Genomic DNA, 24,890 nt, shown 5'->3' on the forward strand with positions numbered 1-24,890 from the left:
TTGTACTTTTTTGGCGTTGACTAATTGTCTACAGTATACCTTTAATAAAGTGTGTCTTTCTACACAAACTCAGGGATGGTGTTTGTCTCTACAGCAAGTGGGATCGGGTCTTTGTCTTTACAGCAAGTGAGGGCAAGTCTTTTGTCTTTCTAAAGGAAGTAGGGGCAAATATTTATTTCTATTGTAAGTATGGAGAGGATTTTGTCTCTGAAAAAAGAGCTGGGTGAGCAGTTTATATCTCTGCCCCTGCTTACCTGTCTGTCAAACTGCATACAAGCAAAAATGAGCGGATGGCACCTTACAGGTCACTAGATCCAGGACTTGTCTATATAGGACTGGTATGTATGCCATGTGTGCCAATAGCAGTAACCTGTTTTGAGGTTTGACTACCACAAGATTATGCGCTTATTCAGATTTTATGCGAAAGGATGGGTGTGATTTAGGTATGTAAAATAACCATAATCGTTCTGTAAAACAGCCTCACCACAGCTGGCTGCACTCTTCCCCTTGTCGTTCTGGCCGCTGTTCACTGCGGAGAAGCTGATGTTGTAGTTGGGTCTGTTTTGCGGTGAAGAGTGTGGGACGTTTTGTTGAGGTTTGGAATGTGGCTGCCAGGAATATCCAGAATTTGGCTGCCAGCTGCCTCCTCCGTGCTGTGGAGATGGCTTCTGGGGTGATCCTACAGGGGGAAATCCTCCGCTGCTACCGGTCGGGGTTGTTGGCTTACTTGCAAATGATGAACCACCTGGATCAAGAAACAGTAAAGGCTGAGTTCACATGTGCTGTAGTCATCAGTTAGAATGGATCCATTGACAAAAAAGTTGTGCATACTCAACTTTTTTGTCCGTTTTGAAAATATTGAATTTTGCAGGATCTGATTTTTTTTTAACGTGAGTGTATAGAAAACGAATTTGTTACCAATTGCTATTTATGCTCCATTTGAAACGGATCCAGTGACCAAAAAATGGATCCTTTACAAGCGAAAGAAAAACCGATGGCTAAATAGCAATCAGTTAACAGATTTGTTTTCCATTGATACCCATGTAAAAAAAAAAAAAAAAAAAAAAAAGGATTCTGCAAAAAATATTTTTTTGTCAAAACGGAAGAGAAAGTTGACTTTCTTTGCCAACAGATTGATGCTGGATCCATGCTAATGGATTATTACTAGACATGTGAACTTGGCCTAACAAACACATGACAAGTGACAACAAGCAGAACTAATAGATCATTACTTATAGTGTTTCATAACTGACTATAATGTGAGTAATTTCCTGCTAGGAATCCCTATTCTGAGTGTATTTTCTAAAGCTTCTTTATCTTACTACTTAATTTCCCATCCTACCATAGTTTGTCATGTGAATTTCAACATGCAGAGAGAATGTAGACATTTGTAACAAAGTTTATTTTAATTTATCCAGTTCATCTAAAAAGCAAAATTTAAGCAACATAAAAACAGTCCCACTACCATTTCTGCATATACAGATTCTATGCAAAACTGTGTTTCCATGGATACAGACTACAAACCCTGTTTACTCTACACCTGCAATCATGTGTAAAGGCCGCTTTACATGCAACGACATCGCTAACGAGATGTTGTTGGGGGGGGGGGGGGGGGGGGGTCACGGAATTCGTGACGCACATCCGGCCTCGTTAGTGACATCGTTGCGTGTGAAACGCACGAATGACCATTAACGATCAAAATTACTTACCTAATCGTTGATCGTTGACACGTCGTTTCTTTCCCGATTATCGTTGCTGTTGCAGGACGCAGGTTGTTCGTCGTTCCTGCGGCAGCACACATCGCTACGTGTAACTCCTCAGGAAGGAGGAACATCACCTTACCTGCGGCCTGCCCACAATGAGGAAGGAAGGAGGTGGGCGGAATGTTCGGGCCGCTCATCTCCGCCCCTCCGCTTCTATTGGGCGGCCGCTTAGTGACGCCGCTGTGACGCCGAACGAATCGCCCCGTTAGAAAGGAGGCGGTTCTCCGGCCACAGCGACGTCGCTAGGCAGGTAAGTATAGTGTGACAGGTGTTAGCGATGTTGTGCGCCACGGGCAGCGATTTGCCAGTGATGCACAACAGACGGGGGCGGGTACGCTCGCTTCACTCTCCTGCCATCTGACCCTTCTTTTTAATAACCTAAAAGAAGAGCAGGAGTGGAAAACCCAACATGAAAACCCACCAATTAGTGTATTTTTATACACTTTACCATAATTCTTCCACTTGCGCATTTGACATATGCAAACATATTTTGGTTACAGCTTCATGCTTTTCTTAATGTTTTCCTGGTGTTGCGGCTTTCTGCACTCGGTTCCACTAACCCTTTTTTGCTGTATGATGTAGTAATTAGTGAAAGGCGAATAGTAACTATTTGTGTTCGGATTGTTCGTAACAAATCCCAAAGTGCTATTCCGGTATTTGTCACGAATAACAAACCTAATGCAAGTCAATGGGGAACCCGAGCATTATTCTGGAGAAAAAAAAAAAAAAAAAAAAAAAAAAAAAAACAAAACAATAAAAAATGCTTGGGTTCCCCATTGACTTGCATTAGGTTCATTATTTGTGACGTATGCCGGAATAGTACTTTGGGATTCGTTACAAATAATCCGAACATGATTAATTATTATTCGCTCATCACTAGTAATAATACATAGAGTCTGCATGTATGGCGCAGGTTCAAGAGTTTGGTCTGCACCATACCTACCAAATGCTAGTAACGCCTATAACAATAGTGACTGGTGCTAGGTCCGATCGTTTATCATTTCAGTGCCGCCGTCAATAAAAGTGGCATTTAAATGTCACAGTTGCTGTTCTCTCATCCCCTTCCCAACATGATCATGTGGTGATGATGGGTTCTCATGACAGTTGAGAGCCTTATGAATGACTGTCGCTGTTATCTTGTTCCTCTTTTGAAACTTCAGAAAAGAACTGCCCTGGTAAGAAGGGGTTAAGTCAATGCATTACCAGACACCTACAAATATAAACCCCTGACTGCCAGACCAGACTACACAGGGTTTGTATATTGCCTGCAGCTATGGAGATACATTGGTCGCACATTTTTATTCAAAAGTACTTTGCAAATTGGCATCATGTGTTTTGTTTTTTGCTTTATTTTTATGTATTTAAGTATTAAGAAAATTTGGTTGCAATAATTATGTCTTTTAGCCACATTGTTAAAAAATGCTGCTCATAAACTTAAGAAAAGCCAGATCACAAACTACATGGTCCCCATTAAGGCTATGTGCGCACTGGAAAATGGAATTTTCTCAAGAACATTCCGCAGGCATTGAAAGATTACCGCACCCGCGGTAAAAAAACGTGGCAAACCGTACCCGAAAACCGCATGCGGTTTGCCGCGGTTTTACCGCGATATTGCCGCGTGCGGGTTGGTACATGTGCTTTATTGCATTCAATGCAATAAAGCACATTGAAAAAAAAAAAAAAAAAAGAAGGGAATTTTGTTTACTTACCGTAAATTCCTTTTCTTCTAGCTCCTATTGGGAGACCCAGACAATTGGGTGTATAGCTTCTGCCTCCGGAGGCCACACAAAGTATTACACTGAAAAAGTGTAACCCCTCCCCTCTGCCTATACACCCTCCCGTGGATCACGGGCTCCTCAGTTTTGATGCAAAAGCAGGAAGGAGGATACTTATAAATTGGTCTAGGGTAAATTCAATCCGAAGGATGTTCGGAGAACTGAAACCATAACCAAAAGAACAATTCAACATGAACAACATGTGTACACAAAAGAACAACCAGCCCGAAGGGTACAGGGGCGGGTGCTGGGTCTCCCAATAGGAGCTAGAAGAAAAGGAATTTACAGTAAGTAAACAAAATTCCCTTCTTCTTTGTCGCTCCATTGGGAGACCCAGACAATTGGGACGTCCAAAAGCAGTCCCTGGGTGGGTAAAAGAATACCTCAATAAAAGAGAGCCGAAAATGGCCCCTTCCTACAGGTGGGCAATCGCCGCCTGAAGGACTCGCCTACCTAGACTGGCATCTGCCGAAGCATAGGTATGCACTTGATAGTGTTTTGTGAAGGTGTGCAGACTAGACCAGGTAGCTGCCTGACACACCTGCTGAGCCGTAGCCCGGTGTCGCAATGCCCAGGACGCACCCACGGCTCTGGTAGAATGGGCTTTCAGCCCCGAAGGAAGAGGAAGCCCCGAAGACCGGTAGGCTTCAAGAATCGGTTCCTTGATCCACCGAGCCAGAGTTGACTTGGAAGCCTGCGAACCCTTACGCTGGCCAGCGACCAGGACAAAGAGCGCATCTGAACGGCGCAGGGGCGCCGTGCGAGACACGTAGAGCCGGAGTGCTCTAACTAGATCTAATGAATGCAAATCCTTTTCACATTGGTGAACTGGATGAGGGCAAAATGACGGTAAGGAGATATCCTGATTGAGATGAAAAGGAGATACCACCTTAGGGAGAAATTCCGGGACAGGACGCAGAACCACCTTATCCTGGTGAAAAACCAGGAAGGGGGATTTGCATGACAGCGCTGCAAGCTCCGACACTCTTCGGAGTGAGGTAATTGCCACAAGAAATGCCACCTTCTGCGAAAGACGTGATAAAGAGACATCCCTCAGCGGCTCGAAAGGTGGTCTTTGAAGAGCCATTAGCACCCTGTTAAGGTCCCAGGGTTCCAGCGGATGCTTGTAGGGTGGAACTATGTGGCAAACTCCCTGCAGGAACGTGCGAACCTGCGGAAGCCTTGCCAGGCGCTTTTAAAAAAATACTGAGAGCGCCGATACTTGTCCCTTGAGAGAGCTGAGTGACAAACCCTTGCCCATTCCGGATTGAAGGAATGAAAGAAAAATGGGTAAGGCAAAAGGCCAGGGAGTAAAACCCGTATCAGAGCACCAGGACAAAAAGATCTGCCACGACCTGTAATAGATCTTGGCGGACGTTGGTTTCCTGGCCTGTCTCATAGTGGCAATGACATCCTGAGATACCCCCGACGACGCTAGGAGCCAGGACTCAATGGCCACACAGTCAGGTTGAGGGCCGCAGAATTCAGATGGAAAAACGGCCCTTGTGACAGCAGGTCTGTGCGGTCTGGAAGCGCCCACGGCTGACCCACCGTGAGATGCCACAGATCCGGGTACCACGACCGCCTCGGCCAATCTGGGGCGACGAGAATGGCGCGACGACAGTCGGATCTGATCTTGCGTAACACTCTGGGCAACATCGCCAGAGGAGGAAACACATAAGGGAGTCTAAACTGCGACCAATCCTGAACTAACGCGTCCGCCGCCAGAGCTCTGTGATCTTGAGACCGTGCCATGAAGGCCGGGACCTTGTGGTTGTGCCGTGACACCATGAGATCGACGTCCGGCGTTCCCCAGCGGCGACAGATCTCTTGAAACACGTCTGGGTGAAGGGACCATTCCCCCGCATCCATGCCCTGACGACTGAGAAAATCTGCTTCCCAGTTTTCTACACCCGGGATGTGAACTGCGGAGATGGTGGAGGCTGTGGCTTCCACCCACAGCAGAATCCGCCGGACTTCCTGGAAGGCTTGACGGCTGCGCGTGCCGCCCTGGTGGTTGATGTACGCGACCGCCGTGGCGTTGTCCGACTGTATGCGGATCTGCCTGCCCTCCAGCCACCGATGGAACGCCAATAGGGCTAGATACACTGCCCTTATCTCCAGAACATTGATCTGAAGGGAAGACTCTATCGGAGTCCAGGTTCCCTGAGCCCTGTGGTGGAGAAAAACCGCTCCCCACCCTGACAGGCTCGCGTCCGTCGTGACCACAGCCCAGGATGGGGGCAGGAAGGATTTTCCCTGCGATAGAGAAGTGGGAAGAAGCCACCACTGAAGAGAGGTTTTGGCTGCAAGGGAAAGAGAGACGTTCCTGTCGAGGGCATCGACCTCCTGTCCCATTTGCGGAGAATGTCCCATTGGAGTGGGCGCAGATGGAACTGCGCGAAGGGCACTGCCTCCATTGCTGCCACCATCTTCCCCAGGAAGTGCATGAGGCTCCTCAAGGGGTGTGACTGACCCCGAAGAAGAGTTTGCACCCCTGTCTGCAGCGAAAGCTGTTTGTCCAGCGGTAGCTTGACTAACGCTGACTGTGTATGAAACTCCATCCCGAGGTAAGTCAGTGATTGGGTCGGTGTCAACTTGGACTTTGGGAAGTTGATGAGCCACCCGAACTGCTGGAGAGTCGCCAGAGCGACGGTCAGGCTGTGTTGACACGCCACCCGGGAGGGTGCCCTGACTAGGAGATCGTCTAAGTAAGGGATCACCGAGTGGCCCTGAGAGTGTAGGACCGCCACAACGGATGCCATGACCTTGTGAAGACCCGTGGGGCTGTCGCCAGGCCGAAAGGCAGTGCCACGAACTGAAGGTGTTCGTCCCCGATGGCGAAACGCAGGAAGCGTTGATGTTCGGGTGCGATCGGCACATGGAGAGAAGCATCCTTGATGTCGATTGAAGCTAGGAAGTCTCCTTGTGACATCGAAGCAATGACCGAGCGGAGAGATTCCATCCGAAACCTTCTGGTGCTCACATGCCTGTTGAGCAGTTTGAGGTCCAGAACGGGACGGAATGATCCGTCCTTCTTTGGCACCACGAACAAGTTGGAGTAGAAGCCGTGACCATGTTCCTGAGGGGGAACGGGAATCACCACTCCTTCTGTCTTCAGAACGCCCACAGCCTGAAAAAGTGCGCCGGCCCGAGAGGGGGGGGCGGAGATGTTCTGAAGAAGCGAGTCGGAGGACGAGAGCTGAACTCTATCCTGTAACCGTGAGACAGAATGTCTCTCACCCATCGGTCTTGGACATGTGGCCACCAGGCGTCGCAAAAGCGGGAGAGCCTGCCACCGACAGAGGATGCGGTTCGGGGAGGCCGAAAGTCATGAGGAGGCCGCCTTGGAGGCAGTGCCTCCGGCGGTTTTTTGGGGGCGTGACTTAGACCGCCACGCATAGGAGTTCCTCTGGCCTTTCTCTGGCCTGTTGGACGAAGAGGATTGGGACTTGGCTGAGGGCCGAAAGGACCGAAACCTCGGTTGTATTTTCCGTTGCTGAGGTCTCTTCGGTTTGGACTGGGGTAAGGACGAGTCCTTTCCCTTGGATTCCTTAATAATCTCATCCAATCGTTCGCCAAACAATCGGTCGCCAGAAAACGGCAACCGGTTAAGAACTTCTTGGAAGCAGAGTCTGCCTTCCATTCGCGTAGCCACATGGCCCTGCGGACTGCCACAGAATTAGCGGATGCCACCGCTGTACGGCTAGCAGAGTCCAGGACGGCGTTCATGGCGTAGGACGAAAAAGCCGACGCCTGAGAAGTCAAGGACGCAACTTGCGGAGCAGAGGTACGTGTGACCGCATTAATCTCAGACAGACAAGCTGAAATAGCTTGGAGTGCCCACACGGCTGCAAAGGCCGGGGCAAAGGACGCGCCTGTGGCTTCATAGATGGATTTCACCAGGAGCTCTATCTGCCTGTCAGTAGCATTCTTGAGCGATGAGCCATCCGCAACCGATACTACAGATCTAGCCGCCAGTCTAGAGACTGGAGGATCCACCTTGGGACATTGAGCCCAACCCTTAACTACGTCAGAGGGGAAGGGGTAACGTGTGTCATTAAGGCGCTTAGTAAAGCGCTTGTCCGGAAATGCTCTGTGCTTCTGGACAGCATCTCTGAAGTTAGAGTGATCGAAAAACGCACTGCGTGTACGTTTGGGAAACCTAAACTGGTGTTTCTCCTGCTGCGAAGCCGACTCCTCTATAGGTGGAGGTGGGGGAGAAAGATCTAGCACCTGGTTGATGGACGATATAAGATCATTTACTAAGGCGTCCCCCTCAGGTGTATCAAGATTGAGGGCAACGTCAGGGTCAGAGCCCTGAGCTGCGACGTCCGCCTCGTCCTCCAGAGAGTCCTCAAGCTGAGACCCCGAGCAGCGTGAGGAAGTCGGGGAAGATTCCCAGCAAGCCCGCTTAGCCGGTCTGGGACTGTGGTCCGTGCAGGAGTCCTCCACGTGAGACCTAGGGGCCACCCCGGGAGCGCGCTGCGGCGCAGACCGAGAGGGGCCTGGAGGCGATGATCCAACAGTGCCCGGGGCCTGTGTAAGGACCGGTCTGGACTGCAAGGCTTCTAGTAGCTTGGCAGACCATTTGTCCATAGACTGAGCCATGGATTGTGAAAGTGACTCAGAGAGTTTCTCAGCAAAAACTGCAAACTCTGTCCCTGCCGCCTGGACAGTGGAAGCAGGAGGGTCTGCCTGAGCCGAGGGGCCCACTAGTGACCGAGGCTCCGGCTGAGCAAGTGCAACAGGGGTCGAGCATTGCTCACAGTGAGGGTAGGTGGAACCCGCAGGTAACATAGCCCCACAAGAGGTACAGGTTGCAAAAAAACCCTTTGACTTAGCGCCCTTGCTCCTTGTGGACGACATGCTGTTGTCTCCTAGGAGAGAGATCACTGAGGGTATATAGCCAAAGGTAAACAATCCGGCCGAACAGAAAGAAATATATACACACACACCACACACACACACACACACACACACACACATACATACATACATACATACATACATATATATATATATATATATATATATATATATATATATATACACACACACACACACACACATACACATTATATATATATATATATATATATATATATATATATATATATATATATATATATTATATATATATATATATATATTTTCATATTCATATTCATATTCCGGCACCGGGTGACCGGTGTGGCTTACCGACCGCCCAAAGCGGAGTGTGTGTCCACCAGATTCCCTGCCTTAGGTCTCCCAGAGCTGCAGAGCTCGTTCCTGAAAATCCTCCACCGGCAGAATGTGTGTAAAAATGGCTGCCGGAGCTCTCAGGGGAGGAGGGAGCCGTGGGCGGCGACTAGAAAAGTGCGGGAATCTGGGGCCCCAGTGATCAGTGAGGGGGGGGGGGAGGAAACAAAGTATGCTCCAGCCCTCACTGCCGACGTCAGGTCGGCCGTCCCGCCCTTACCCCTGACTGGCAGGCCCGGGGGCGGGAGTTATGGTACTAGGCCGCAATGAAGCCGGGGACTAAATTTAATACCGCGGCCGACAAACAGGCTCGGTCGGCGCGGAAGTCCCGGTCTTCACAAACCAGCAGCTGCTGCAGCGTCCGTGAAACAAGCGCTCCATGCACAGTCCCCATGGGGACACAGTACCTTATAGATGCAGGGCCCTGTCCCTGAGGATACATAGACTCCTGTCCGGCAGATTCCCACAGGGGCTGCGGAGGGAGCCCGGTCCCAGTAAATGGATGACCGGTCAGGATCCCACTTCTCCCAGAGCCTCTAAGGGATGGTGAAGGAAAACGGCATGTGGCTCCAGCCTCTGTACCCGCAATGGGTACCTCAACCTTAACAGCACCGCCGACGTAGTGGGGTGAGAAGGGAGCATGCCGGGGGCCCTGTGGGGGCCCTCTTTTCTTCCAACCGATAAAATCAGCAGCTGCTGCTGACTAAAATGGGAATGCATGAGTGGATGTGTGCCTCCTTCCACACAAAGCATAAAACTGGGGAGCCCGTGATCCACGGGAGGGTGTATAGGCAGAGGGGAGGGGTTACACTTTTTCAGTGTAATACTTTGTGTGGCCTCCGGAGGCAGAAGCTATACACCCAATTGTCTGGGTCTCCCAATGGAGCGACAAAGAAAAGTCATTTCATTCTGAGATAGATAGATAGAGAAATAGACAGAAGAATAGATAGAAGAATAGATAGATAGAGTCCCTGTGAGCACACGCTGCATTTCTCACGGTCGGCAGTTAGTTCACATTACCGGCCGTGGGAAATGCCCTGTGGTTACCTCTGCTGTCTCACTGCGAGGCTGCATTCAGCAGTGTCTGTGTCAGTCGCGGCTGGATGCAAGCATTGGAGGACGTGGATTACGTCGGAGCTTTGTTTCGGGAGGGGTTAATAAATGGGTGAACGAGGCTTATCTGTGTTTTATTTAAAATAAAGGATTTTTAGGTGTGTGTGTTTTTTCACTTTACTTACGGGTTGATCATGTCAGCTGTCACATAGACGCTGCCATGATCAAGCCTGGAGTAAGGCTCTGTGCGCACTAGTGCGTTTTACCCGTGGATTTGCCGCGGAAATTTCTTGAGAATCTTTGTGCAGACATTTCCCAGCAAATTCTATGAGAAAAAAAAAAAAATAGCTGTGAGCACTGTGCGGATTTTTCTCAAGAAATTTCCTTGAGAAGAATTTCTCGAGAAAATTTCTTGAGAAAATGAGCATGTCAATTCTTTTCCGCAGGTACCCTGCGGATTTCGGCAGTACAGCCTGCAAAATCCGCAGGGAACCACACGCGGGAAAATCGCGGCAAATTTGCGGCTATTCCGCGGCAAATCCGCATGCGGATTTGGTGCGGATTTTTTCCGGAGGTCCGGAAATCTTTCACTCCCAGAAGTTTCTCAAGAAATTTTCTTGAGAAACTTCACATTTCTAGTGCGCACATAGCCTTAATGGCGGTGATCCGCCGCCATTAACTCCTTACATTACCTTGATTGCCATTGCATCACGGCAACAAGAAGAGCCGGGGACACTCCGGTACTGTCGCATAATGCATGCGACAGTCCCGGGACAGCTGCGGCTGATATTCTCGGCTGCGGGAGGGAGGCGGGGGGACATTAACCCTGCCCCTCTCCCTCCCCAGCCTGAGAATACTGGGCCGCCGCTGTGCGTTTACCTCGGCTGGATGTAAAAATACAGCGGAGCCCACGTGTTTTGTTTTCTATATTTCCGTTTGCTTTCTATGTGTATTCTATAATGTCTGTGTCTGTGATGTCTGTCTGTGTCTGTGATCTGTGTGTGTGTGTGTGTGTGTTTACTCTCTGCTCAGCTTCCTCTTCCTGCATAATGACATCACTTCCCTGCAAACCGCAGGCAAGCGATGTACATTACCGCAGGTAAACCGCGAAATACCGGAGGGAATAACGCAGGAAAAGCAATGAACCGCACAGAATTTGCTGCCTGCGTTATTCCCTGCGGGATTTCACGATTACATTGCAGTCAATGGAGTGAAATCTCGCAGCGATGTGCGGAAAAGAAGTGACATGCAATTGTTTTTGCTGCGGGAATCCCGCAGCAAAACATGCAGCTGTCAAATTCCGCATAGTGCGCACAGCATTTTTTTTTCCATAGGTTTAGCTGGTGATTCACTGCAGAGATGTTATGAACATTTTCTGCAGCGAAACATGCAGCAAATCCGCGGCAAAAAACGGTAAGTGCGCACAGAACCTAAAGCTTCTATGTGGGTTATCATCTAGATAAAGAAAAATCCATTTTTACAAGCATGCATGAATTGCCATTCAGGAAATTTGAAAAGATAACAATCCACTCAGAAACCAGAAGGCAGGCTAAAGAAAGTTGGGACTATAAAATGGCTGAATAAAACTGTTAATTTGACAATGTTTTGGGGGGGGGGGTTTTGGACGAGTGTTTTGCTTTTCCAGACCATGCTATTAGATATAGAAACATAATATTACCAGCAAGATTTGCACCCAGAGCTCCAAGGTCTGCAAATGGATCAAGAGTCTGTGGCTTGTTACGGTGTTGTGGGGTACTGTGCGGTGATCCTGTTGGACTGGTAGCAGCCGATCGACTCCCTACTCCTAATCCACCTTCAGGAAATAAATCATCAATGAGAAATAGTCGTAGGTTTCATTAAAGAGAACCAATCACCAGGATTTTTGTATATAACCTAAGGCTAGTACTATACTGGCACTACCATGCTGATTTTATACATACCTTTAGTGGTCAGCTCGGACATATAGATTTTGAAACCCAAGAAAGTAAAATTTATAAAATCAGCAGCTTCTTGAGTGACAGCAGCTGAGGATCAGATAATATCTGGGGGGTATTCTGAGTTATCACCTGCCACTGTTAGAATTAGCATAAGTTTTATACAATTGATTTAATTTTCACTAGCAGGACCTGTGTGAGGTCATACCCATGTGACCAGAAGGGGTGGGGCCTCAGCAGCCAGAAAAAGGTTGCTTCCTGGTATCAGCTTTGTTGGCTGAGGCCCCACCCCTTCTAGTCACATGTATGACCTCACACAGGTCCTGCTAGTAAAAAGTTAAATCCATTGTAAAATACTTATGCTAATTCTATCAGGGGGAGGGGATAACTATGAATATCCCCCTCCAGATATTATCTGATCCTCAGCTGCTGTCACTCAAGAAGCTGCCAATTTTATAAATGTTACTTTATTGGATTTCAAAACCTATACATCCAAAGGTATGTAGAGAATCAGCCTGATAAAGCCAGTGCTATACTGGCACTAGGTTATATACAAAAATCCTGATGACTGGTTCCCTTTAAAGGAGTCCTCCAAAAAAAATAAAATAAATACAGTACATTGAAAGGGAACCTGTAACCATTTTTAAACCATATGAACAAATGCCACCACATTTAACTGTGTCTTTGCTGCATTCTTCAAACGTACCCCCAAAATTACTGATATGCTTCCGTGCTGTATGTAAATTAGGGTGGTCCGGTCTGATGGGCATCTTCGCTACGTTGACTGTCCCTCCGTTGCTAATCCTGTCCTCCTACTAGGATTGACATTGATGGTCCTACATCATCCACATAGTGAACTAAGATCTTGCTTCTGCGCAGTAGCCTTGCAGGCCTGCGCAGACGCACCCTGCTCTGCTCTACTGCGGGCGGAGTATAGAAGATCACTGTGCAAGCGCCTAAATCATAATGACATTGCAACGACGTTGCTCACCGCTTGCACAGTGATGTTCCATGCTCTGCCCACAGAGGAGCAGAGAGCAGAATATATCCTTTCTAGCTGACTGAAATTGAATATTTATCTCCTAAGAGTGACAGGTTTATTGGAGATCAGGAGGGCGGCATGGAGCTATTGGAATAAACTATTCAAACATTTTTTCCACTTGTCCAATCAGGTTCGGTGAACAGAGAAATGATCGTTCATGATACCTGACAGCACACTGCCATCACCCGATGTCTGTCTCCAGCTGACGTCTTTACGCAGCATGTCCCAAGACGTGGGACGTCTGGGAAACTGCTGGGAGCTGACATATTTAAAATCCTTAGGCTATGTGCCCACGCTGCGGATTTACCGCGGATCTTGCCGCGGATTTCCCGAAAATCTGCAGCAGCAGCACTTCCAAGCCATTTCAATGGCACTTTGGAAATGCGGTGTCCATGCTGCGGATTTTTCCGCAGCGGATTTTGATCCGGAAAAATCTGCAGCATGTGAATTGTTTGTTGCAGATTTGGTGCGGATTTTGGGTATAGAATGGGGGGAAAAAAAAAAAAAATATCCGCATCAAAATCCGCGGCAAATCCGCACCCGCGGGTGCGGATTTGCCGCGAAAGTCGCGGATTTTCATGCAGAAAAATCCGCAGGTACATTCTACCGTGGACACATAGCCTTATAGTGCACTAACTAAAGATTACCTTGTTGCTACATTTTTGCTAAATAAAGTGATTTAGTAACATTTGTAATATTTATATGTACTTTATTTTAGTTATTTATTTTTATTACATTTCTCATAGTGGCCATTATTTTCACCTTCATGAAAAAGCAAACTAATTTTCATCAGTGTTTTTTGATCAGATTTTCATGAGTCTCTGGTCTCTGTTTTTACCATCACTAATTTAGTCGATTGCTAAATATAAATAAATACAGTTGCAAAGCTTCTACTACTTATTACAATGTTAAATTAAGAGACAGACGTTTAGAGGGGAACTGTAGAAACCACACATCACCTTGTGCTGGAGTACCCCAGTCCCATGTTGATGATGATATGTCAGGCTGGATGGATACAGATGGTGGAGCTGAGGAAGAAAATAAAACACCTAAATAAATAGGGTCTTCCAATTAAAGAATAAGAATTTCCTATTTTCCTATATAAATTGACTATATACTTGTGTACCTTAAGGCCCTGTGCGCACTGGAAAACGGATTTTTATTAAGAAAATTCCGCAGGGTCTTCTAGATTACCGCACCCACGGTAAAAAAACGCGTCAAACCGCACCCGAAAACCGCATGCGGTTTGCTGCGGTTTTACCGCGGTATTGTTCGCGATATTGCCCCATGCGGGTTGGTACATGTGCTTTAATGCAATAAAGCACATTGAAGAAAAAAAAAAAAAAAAAGAAAAAAAAAATATTTCCTTCTGAGATAGATAGCATACAGATAAATAGACAGATAGAAGAATAGAGGGATAGATAGAGTCCCTGTGAGCACATGCTGCATTTCTCCCGAGCGGTAATGTGAGTTCACATTACCGGCCGTGGGAAATGACCGGTAATTACCTCTCTGCTGTCTCGCTGCGAGGCTGCATTCAGCGCTGTGTGTCAGTCGCGGCTGGATGCAAGCATCGCAGGACGCGGATTACGTCGGAGCTTTGTTTTGGGAGGGGTTAATAAAATGGTGAACCAGGGGCTTTTTTGTGTTTTATTTAAAATAAAGGATTTTTCGGTGTGTGCTTATTCACTTTACTTACGGGTTGATCATGTCAGCTGTCACAGACGCTGCCATGATCAAGCCTGGACTTAAATGGCAGCGATCCGCTGTCATTTAACTCATTATTAACTGGATAGCCACTGCAACACGGCATCTGGAAGAGCCGGGGACACTCCGGGACTGCCACATAATGCATGCGACAGTCCTGGGGCAGCTGCGGGCTGATATTCTCGGCTGTGGAAGGAGGGGGAATTAATCCTGTCCCTCGCCCTCCCCAGCCTGAGAATACTGGGCCGCCGCTGTGTGCTTACCTCGGCTGGACGGTAAAAATACAGCGGAGCCCACGTGTTTTTTTTCTATATTTCAGTTTGCTTTCTATGTGTATTCTATATGTCTGTGTGTGAGTGCGATGTGTGTGTTCTATGTCTGTGTCTGCTCTGTGTGTGTTTACTCTCTGCTCCGCTTCCTCTTCCTGACATAATGACATCACTTCCCTGCAAACCGCAGGCAGCGATGTACATTACCGCAGGTAAACCGCGAAATACCGGAGGGAATAACGCAGGAAAACGCAATGAATCGCACAGATTTTGCTGCCTGCGTTATTCCCTGCGGGATTTTACGATTACATTGCAGTCAATGGAGTGAAATCCCGCAGCGACGTGCGGAAAAGAAGTGACATGCAATTGTTTTTGCTGTTGGAATCCCGCAACAAAACATGCAGCTGTCAAATTCCGCATAGTGCGCACAGCATCTTTTTTTTCCATAGGTTTTGCTGGTGATTCACTGCAGAGATGTTATGAACATTTTCTGCAGCGAAACATGCAGCAAAAATCGCAGGAAATCCGCGGCAAAAACCGGCAAGTGCGCACAGGGCCTAAAAGAGTTTTATATGTGTAACTATCTACTGTAATTTTCCACTATATATTTTGTTACACTGCAGTTCTGGACAGTTTATGGACTTCTGGTTGTATGGGACTTTGTACATGATGTATTTATATATTGCCTGTCTGCATGTCTTTGCTTTCTATGCACATACACAAGCTTAATGGGGTTGTCGGGTGAAAATAAGTTTTCACCCAATCGAAAAATAGGTGATAATTTGTTGATCGTTGAGGCTCCAACTGTTGGAATCCGCACCGATCAGCAGAAGAAATTTCCCATCCCAGTTAGAATGGAGCAGAAGGGCATATGGGGCTGCCAGATGCCGCGTTCGACATTTTCTAGCTGCTCCACAGAGAATTAATTAATGGAACAGTGTTCGGGCGTCCAACCTGTCGTTCTATTTTGCAATGGGGAGAAAAGTGCCCCATTTGGAATTAAATGACCTTTTTTGCCGATTGGTGAGGGATCCAGGAGGTAGGACCCCCCCCCCCCTTCAATCAGTAAGTTGTCATCTATCTGGCGAATAAGCGTAAACTTGTTTTAGCCCGACAGCCCCTTTGATATACAATAGACCTTCAGCAATGGTATAGCCAAAAGTAGTCCCACGGACAAAAAAATACCCTGCTAAATCTTTTTAAAGGCTTGAGAAACCACAGATCTGAAACAGCATGGCATCGGTAGAAGAATTACTCTCTGACCACTTACCCGCTCGTTTTTTTTTCTTATATTCGGCTATGATTGTGAATGAGTTGCACAGTCCATAAAGCCCAAAAGTGAAAGGGACACAGCTTTACAGTGTAAAAAGCCCCCTACTTATGGCAAAGGCAGCGCATACCTCTAAGGTGTGTTTAGTCAGGTTCCATATTGCTGCCCACGCTAAGTGCTTGATTTCTAGTATTTTATGTGACTAGCCATAAGAATATTTAGAAATAATCTAGGATTAGCAGTGGCTACTGGAGGACAGTCAATATGATGACATTGCCTGGTTTCTCTAGCTCACTTGTCAGCTTTGCAGTGTAGACTGGGATAGGGCTGAAGAAAAGGATGATTTAATGACAGCTCTCTTTTAAGGCAGGATATTAAAACTATACTCAGGGATAAGGCTCGGTACGCAGCTCCCCTGTTGCTTCCTGGTCACTGGGAGAGGAGCTGTACTGAATCACTTATAGGAAACACTGCAAGAAGAAATTGTGCAAGTCTTCAATATGGCCACCACCAGTTTCTTTTTGTGTTTGTTTTTTTATTGAAAACAAGAAATAGCCAAAACATTTATAAAAAGAAGGTACACATTTCTCTCGTACAAAAAAAAGACAATTAATGAAATCATGAGTCATTCCTTTTAGATCACATGCCGTATTTTTCGTTTTATAGGACACACCGGAGTATAAGACGCACGCCGAATTTAGAGATAAAAAAGGTTTAAAAAAAAAAAAAAAGGCTCCGTCTTAGGCTATGTGCGCACGTTGCGTACAGTTCACTGCAGAAATTTCTGCAGCGATCTGAAGAGCACATGTGCGATTTAAATCGCTGCAGAAATGTCCGTAGTGAAGCCGATTCCATGCGCTCTGCCTGCAGCTCCTACCATAGACAGAGCAGGAGCTGCCGGCAGAGCGCACGGAAGAAGTGACATGTCACTTCTTAGAACGCAGCGCTTCGGCAGTAGCCGAAGCGCTGCGCTCTAAAACGCCACGTGCGCACGGCCCCTGCACAATCTCCATAGACTGTGCAGGGGACGCAGGACGCATGCAGTTACGCTGCGCTACAAAGTGCAGCGTAACTGCATGTATTTACGCAAAATGCGCACATAGCCTTACACTCTAGTGGAGTCATCCCAGAGGGGGGAGCGGCAGCAGTGGTGGAGCGGGGTCACAGAAGGCAAGAGCGGTGCTAGAGTAGGGCAATTCTGCAGGCGCTGCGGTGGGGGCTGTGCTGGTTTTGGTGGGGCTTTTGCTGGCGGCGAACAGGGCATTGTAGTGGGTGTCACAGATGCTTTGTCAGTGGTGCGGGCTTCAAAGTAATGGTGCCCAGAATCGGCGAGTGCACCGATTGAGTTGTCGGCTCAATGACAAGCCAAGATCTCATCTGCGTACGCGCAACCTCCAGGCGCCATTTTCCTTAACTCCGCTACTGGGAGATCAATGGGCAAGAGGCGGCACATGCATAGATGAGATCTTGAGCCGAGAGATCCATCTGCGCATGTGCTGACTCCGGGCGCCATTATTTGAAGCCCGCACCGCTGACATAGCATCTCACCCGCCGCAGTGCCTTGCTCCACACGGCCCCCACAACAGCCAAAGTCCCCACCTCACCCGGCACAGCCCCCACCGCAGCCGGCACAGCGCCCCGCAGCTAGCACAACACCCAGTCTCCACTTCCAGGGAAGCCACATTCGCATTATAAGATGCACCCCTCATTTTCCACCCATTTTGGGAAGAAAAGTGAATTTTATAATCCGAAAAATTCGGTATATCATTTTTCATATTTTTACATACTTCTTAATTTTGGAATTAACATGATATCTTACCCATGTTAAAAGGATCTGAATGGCCTACTGGGGTGGGAGAGGGGGACGGACTCCTTGTGGCTTGCAAAAAAGTGTCTCCAGGGGTGGCATTTGACGCACTCAGGAAGGAGCCAAGTAAGTCCGGCTGTTTAGGGCTCGATCCAAATGGATCAAATGTGGAAGCTGAAAAGGTAAAGAAGATATTTCTTAAGTTCCAGCTATAATATTCTGGTACTATTCAGGGGTCCATACACTTTACAATAACAATATGGCTGGAGTGATCATCCTCAATGCAATGATTTTTGCAATATTTATGTGGCAACAATTCCGTTCTGGCCTAAGGAAATTGTGCACATAAAATAAAGGGGTTTTACAGGATAAGAAAAAGATGACAGCAGTGTGTATAGTGCAATCTGACACTCACATAGAGACCTACATAAACGAAGAAAATAGCAAGTTCATTGTACCTTCCCCTACTCTCGGAGACTGTGATGGAGAGGGTGACGCTGCAGATCGCCGTGGTGTAGACTGAGCAGATCCTACTCCTCCTGTCTGAAACATGGCATCTCCAGGTGCCTGAGCTGCTCCAAAAAGGTCATTGAGGAGGTCAGAGTTAGAAGGGGGTGGTTTGGGCTGAGATGGAGCTGTATTTGCCGCGCTTCCACCTAAGCAGAGTAGGTCCACATCTTCCGGAGGAGCTGAGGGAGCAGGAGGGTCGATCTTTTTGTGTTTGGGGGTTCCATGGTGCTTTTCGCCACTGGTGTTGCTGTGCTGACTAGAAAGGGACAGAAGTTCATCATCTGATTGCTCACTCTCTTCATGCACCAGGGCAGCCCGATCATCAGAAGCTGGATGAGAGTTGGCTTTGTCTGACTTCTGGTCTAAGATAGCAATACAGAAGAGCAGAAAGAAAATTCACTAATCAGAGATCTTCAACATATTTATATTTCACTAAACAAAAACAGAACTGCAGGAATAAAGCAAAAGCAAGTTTTGCCACTTTTGAACCGGTGATAGGTCCTCTTTAAATGGAAGGTGTATTCAGGAAATGAGCTATTGTTTAATCAAGGTTTCAGTGTTAAATGTATTTTTTACAATTTTTTGGTGCAATGTTTTTTCTTCAACCCCACAATCCTTATTAAAAATAAACATTGGAAATCTTGCAAATCTATTTTAAAGTCTTAACTTCCTGCTGTATCATGAAATCCACATGTATGTTCGTCACTATGACTAGAAGTCATCCTAATCTTTTTTAATGAAACATCTAATGAGCTCGCACAAACATCATTGCGAAGGGCCGGGGAGGGATGAGCTGTGACATCTATTGTGATTGGTGGATCCTGTATTATTGTCACATCCCCACCAGAGTCTGCTCCTGTGACTTCTGCTTCAGTCACCAGGCGCCGCCATATTCCAACTGTGGACGGTGCTGGTGATAGGGGAAGAGTCGGTGCCAGTGGCTATGGTGGTCGCAGGCTCTGCCCATTCACTAGGCTGGGTTTCCCTGGGACCTGCAGTACCACTGGTTGATTGTGGTGGCGTGTGTCTTCCAGCTGAAGTTTCCACCTTTCAGCTACAGCCAATGGGAAGACACCACACCCTTTTAATTTCCCCTCCTGACTGCTGGTCGCTGCCAGATATAGAGTTTAGTTTATCCTGCTTGTCTCTGGTTCTTGTCCTGCTCTGTAGATGGATTCCAGTGTTTGACCCCTGCCTGCTCGCTGACTACTCCCCTGCCTGCTGTTTTTGTACCTCGCTGTCATCTCCGATTTTTGACCTCAGCCTACTTTCCTGACTACGCTCTTGTCTGCCGATTTTGTCCCTTTTCAGTATTTCCTAGTTTGACCCTGCCTGACGACTACTCTTCTCTGAACTCAGCCTTCCACAGGTAGTGAACTCCGGGGCCATGTAGTAATTCCAAATCCCAGTTTCGGAGTTCTCGGGATCCTGCTTAGTGGGCGGCTTACCTCTAGCCTGGCCGTGTCAGCCATTCTGAGACTGTGGTTTCAGGCAGGCGTTACAATCATCAGCTGTGCAATACAGGTGTCACCTGTCATGGTAGTCCTGCCACTGAGGCTACTGATAAGGAAACTGCTCAAAACACTTCCTGGAAGGACATGAATCTAAAATAGCTTCTGTGACCAATGAAAAAAAATTGCAAGATTGCTAATTTTGTTCATTAATAAAGATTGTAATATGAAAAAAAAAAAAATTAGCAATTTTTATTTATTTTTTTTAAAACGAACACAAAATCCTGAATTAAACAACACGCCAATTTCTAATGATAGCTTTCTTTTAAAGGTGAGGCTGATTACATTGTATCAGGAAAAGATTGAAGTGGATTTTAAGCCTATGAAGGTAAAGCAAAAAGTTTTGATGCAGATTATACCTTGCCAGCTCAAGGAAGAGAAGAAAGCCCCCTGCCCCGCATTCCTGATGTTGTCTGGATGTTGCTCTACAGGAGGAGGTCTGCCTGTTTCAGATGGAGACAGAATATATTTTGGTATCTAGTTGTGACAGACAGATGTGCCTTAATTTAATAGTGCTTTCTCTGTGCTACCTCTGCTCCACTGCTTACCTGCCACAGCCACCGCGTCTTGCTGCTCCTGCTGTGATGAGAACAGGATACTGGGGTTTACATCTTTAGATATAAAATTCTCCCATGGAGGTGTGAGGTCAGTCTGTCTGTCGGTGGCTTCGATCTCAATGTCCAAGGTGACATGAAACAGCTCAGGGTATTTGTCGGGTGAGTCACAAGCATCAAGTTCAGGTCTACAAAGTCATACGCGTAAAATAAAAATCATTACAAAATTATGCATTAGGTATTATGACGTGTAATAAGTGTACGTGTGTGTAAGGTGTTAATAGCTGGAAGGGTTTGGCTCTACTGGTAAAGTGGGCATCCAATGACTAGCACATACAAAAGGCGGTGGAGTGGGATTGTTACAGGTTGCTCATGCTTGACCTGCTGCTTTCCTTTCTATGGACATCCAAGTGCACCAAATGGGAATCAGAATTAGCTTCTAAATGTGATAAAGCCGAGACGGACTGCAGGGAACATGATGCCTACACCTAGGGGTCTTGAATTGTAATCATGCTGCCTTGTAGACTGAGGAGAAAACTGGAAGATCCAAGAGAAATAATGCTATATCCATATACAGTGGAACCTTGGATTAAGAGTAACTTGGTTTGAGAGCATTTTGCAAGACAAGCAAAGATTTTTACAAATGTGTAACTTGGTTTAAGAGCAATGCTTTGGATTAAGAGCAAATACTGCGCACATTTCCGGTTCAGTCTTTTTAACGTGCTCTGACCCGCTCTTGAGGTATCTTTCTGTACATATGTACTGTATACAGTATACCATTGTACAGTACTGTATATACTATAGAGCATGTCTATCAATTTGCATTTGTGGATACAGTATTGTACTTTCTTATTGATAACCAGTACAGCAGATTGCTTGTACTGTACCTCCCGCACACCAACAATTTTATTGTAAGCTAATGTATTAGTTTAATTTTCTTTATAGGTTTTTTACTGTACAGTATTTTGTATTAGTGCACTGTAATAATTTTATATGAATACAGTACATTATTTTGTATTACTGTAATAACTTTGTATAAATGCAGTAAATATTTTTGGGTTGTGGAACGAATTGTCTGCGTTTCAATTATTTCCTATGGTAAAATTCGCTTTGATATAAGAGTAACTTGGTTTAAGAGCAGACTCCCGAAACCAATTCTGCTCGTAATCCAAGGTTCCACTGTATGTTTATATAGCAGCTCTCCTGCTTGACCACTCTGCTTCTTGTGCAGGTATGTATATAACAGTATGTAACACTATTACAGAACCTTTTGTAGCTTCATACTTACTTTGTAAATTTTAACACCGTTGTCCCGAGTGCTGTAAATCCAGTATGAAACTGTATCTGCAATATCTGAGTGTTTGTCATCTGAAATAAAAAACAGTGGTAACACAATTACATCTCCACTTTTATTTGCTCTGCTTTTTTTCCAGTATTTTTGATACACAGCTAAAAGAAGGGAATTTTGTTTACTTACCGTAAATTCCTTTTCTTCTAGCTCCAATTGGGAGACCCAGACAATTGGGTGTATAGCTACTGCCTCCGGAGGCCGCACAAAGTACTACACTTAAAAGTGTAAGGCCCCTCCCCTTCTGGCTATACACCCTCCCGTAGGAGTACGGATTCCTCAGTTTTAGTACCAAAGCAAGAAGGAGGAAAGCCAATAACAGTTTCAAAAAACAAATTCAATCCGATAACAAGATCGGAGAACTTAAGAAACAACATGAACAACATGTGCACCCGAAAAACGAAACCCTAAGAACAATAGGGCGGGTGCTGGGTCTCCCAATTGGAGCTAGAAGAAAAGGAATTTACGGTAAGTAAACAAAATTCCCTTCTTCTTTTTCGCTCCTAATTGGGAGACCCAGACAATTGGGATGTCCAAAAGCAGTCCCTGGGTGGGTAAAAAGATACCTCGTGATCGGGCTGTCAGGCAGCCCTTTCCTACAGGTGGGCCACCGCCGCCTGAAGGACCTGTCTACCTAGGCTGGCATCTGCCGAAGCGTAGGTATGCACTTGATAGTGTTTGGTAAACGTGTGCAGACTCGACCAGGTAGCCGCCTGGCACACCTGCTGAGCCGTAGCCTGATGCCGCAATGCCCAGGACGCACCCACGGCTCTGGTAGAATGGGCCTTCAGTCCAGATGGAATCGGAAGCCCAGCAGAACGGTATGTGTGAAGAATTGGTTCCTTGATCCACCGCGCCAGGGTGGATTTGGAAGCTTGCGATCCCTTATGCTGACCAGCGACTAGGACAAGGAGCGCATCAGAACGGCGCATAGGCGCCGTGCGAGAAATGTAAATCCTGAGTGCTCTCACCAGGTCCAACAGATGTAAACCTTTTTCAAATTGGTGAACTGGATGCGGACACAAAGATGGCAAAGTGATATCCTGATTGAGATGAAAGGAAGAAACCACCTTGGGAGAAAACTCTGGAATTGGACGCAGTACTACCTTGTCTTGGTGAAACACCAGGAAGGGAGATTTGCAAGATAACGCCGCTAGCTCGGACACTCTACGAAGAGACGTGACCGCCACAAGAAAAACCACTTTTTGTGAAAGCCGAGAAAGGGAAACCTCTTTCAAAGGCTCGAAAGGCGGCTTCTGGAGAGCAATGAGAACCTTGTTTAGATCCCAGGGTTCCAATGGCCGTCTGTAAGGAGGAACGATATGACAAACTCCTTGGAGAAACGTGCGTACTTTAGAAAGCCGTGCCAAGCGCTTCTGAAAGAATACGGATAGCGCGGAGACTTGACCCTTAAGAGAGCTAAGCGACAAACCTTTTTCCAACCCAGACTGCAGGAAGGAAAGAAAAATTGGCAATGCAAATGGCCAGGGAGAAACCCTCTGAGCCGAGCACCAAGCTAAGAATATCTTCCACGTCCTGTGATAGATCTTAGCTGAGGATGGTTTTCTAGCCTGTCTCATTGTGGCAACTACTTCATGAGATAAACCTGAGGCCGCTAGGATCCAGGACTCAATGGCCACACAGTCAGGTTCAGGGCCGCAGAATTCAGATGGAAAAACGGCCCTTGAGACAGCAAATCTGGACGGCCAGGTAGTGCCCATGGTTGGCCTACCGTGAGATGCCACAGATCCGGGTACCACGACCTTCTTGGCCAGTCTGGAGCGACGAGAATGGCTCGATGGCAGTCGGACCTGATTTTCCGGAGAACTCTGGGCAACAATGCTAGAGGTGGGAACACATAGGGTAGTCGGAATTGCGACCAATCCTGAACCAAGGCGTCTGCCGCCAGCGCTCGGTGATCGTGAGACCGTGCCATGAAAACTGGGACCTTGTTGTTGTGCCGTGACGCCATCAGATCGACGTCCGGCGTCCCCCAGCGGCAACAGATCTGCTGAAACACGTCCGGGTGAAGGGACCATTCCCCTGCGTCCATGCCCTGGCGACTGAGAAAGTCTGCTTCCCAGTTTTCCACGCCTGGGATGTGAACTGCGGATATGGTGGGCGCTTTGCTTTCCACCCACGTCAAAATCCGCCGGACTTCTTGAAAGGCTTGGCGACTGCGTGTTCCCCCTTGGTGGTTGATGTACGCCACCGCCGTGGAATTGTCCGACTGAATCCGAATCTGCTTGCCTTCCAGCCATTGTTGGAAGGCTCGCAGAGCAAGATAGACTGCTCTGATTTCCAGAACATTGATCTGCAGGGTGGACTCTTCCTGAGTCCACGTCCCCTGAGCCCTGTGGTGGAGAAACACCGCTCCCCACCCTGATAGGCTCGCATCCGTCGTGACCACTGCCCAGGATGGGGGTAGGAACGACTTTCCCTGTGACAATGAGGTGGGGAGAAGCCACCAACGCAGAGAGTCCTTGGCAGTCTGAGAGAGGGAGACAGTCCTGTCGAGGGACGTCGACTTCCCATCCCATTGGCGTAGAATGTCCCATTGTAGAGGGCGCAGATGAAACTGCGCGAACGGGACCGCCTCCATTGCTGCTACCATCTTTCCTAGGAAATGCATGAGGCGCCTCAGTGAGTGTGACTGGCTCTGAAGGAGAGATTGCACTCCTGTCCGCAGCGAACACTGCTTGTCCAGTGGAAGCTTCACTATCGCTGAGAGAGTATGAAACTCCATGCCAAGATAAGTCAGTGATTGGGTCGGGGTTAGATGAGACTTTGGAAAGTTGATAATCCACCCGAAACTCTGGAGAGTGTCTAGTGCCACTTTCAGACTGTGTTGGCATGCCTCTTGAGAGGGTGCCTTTATAAGCAGGTCGTCTAGATACGGGATGACCGAGTGACCTTGCGAGTGCAGGACAGCTACTACTGCTGCCATGACCTTGGTGAAGACCCGGGGGGCTGTTGCCAGACCGAAAGGTAACGCTACGAACTGCAGGTGTTCGTCGTGTATGACGAAGCGTAGGAAACGCTGATGCTCTGGCGCAATCGGCACGTGGAGATACGCATCTTTGATGTCTATTGATGCTAGAAA

The 24,890-nt window shown here is 47.2% G+C and overlaps 1 protein-coding gene and 1 long non-coding RNA gene across 4 annotated transcripts in view; one reads left to right on the plus strand and one right to left on the minus strand.

The window, feature by feature from the left end:
* Positions 1-24,890, plus strand: part of LOC142248917 (uncharacterized) — a 142,020-nt gene that overhangs the window by 35,509 nt on the left and 81,621 nt on the right. The gene's annotated exons all lie outside the window — the stretch shown is intronic.
* DNAJC6 (DnaJ heat shock protein family (Hsp40) member C6) overlaps positions 1-24,890 on the minus strand; it is a 110,098-nt gene that overhangs the window by 15,882 nt on the left and 69,326 nt on the right. For all 3 annotated transcript variants that reach the window (XM_075320344.1, XM_075320345.1, XM_075320342.1), the window contains 8 exons: positions 21,728-21,807; positions 20,434-20,627; positions 20,245-20,328; positions 18,323-18,736; positions 17,877-18,038; positions 13,771-13,839; positions 11,514-11,648; positions 485-745 (listed from right to left, as the gene is read on the minus strand). In XM_075320344.1, the coding sequence (XP_075176459.1) occupies positions 485-745; positions 11,514-11,648; positions 13,771-13,839; positions 17,877-18,038; positions 18,323-18,736; positions 20,245-20,328; positions 20,434-20,627; positions 21,728-21,807 (1,399 nt within the window). The remainder of the gene's footprint in view (positions 1-484; positions 746-11,513; positions 11,649-13,770; positions 13,840-17,876; positions 18,039-18,322; positions 18,737-20,244; positions 20,329-20,433; positions 20,628-21,727; positions 21,808-24,890) is intronic.

Source organism: Anomaloglossus baeobatrachus, chromosome 8 (assembly GCF_048569485.1).
Source record: "Anomaloglossus baeobatrachus isolate aAnoBae1 chromosome 8, aAnoBae1.hap1, whole genome shotgun sequence".
NCBI lineage: Eukaryota > Metazoa > Chordata > Amphibia > Anura > Aromobatidae > Anomaloglossus > Anomaloglossus baeobatrachus.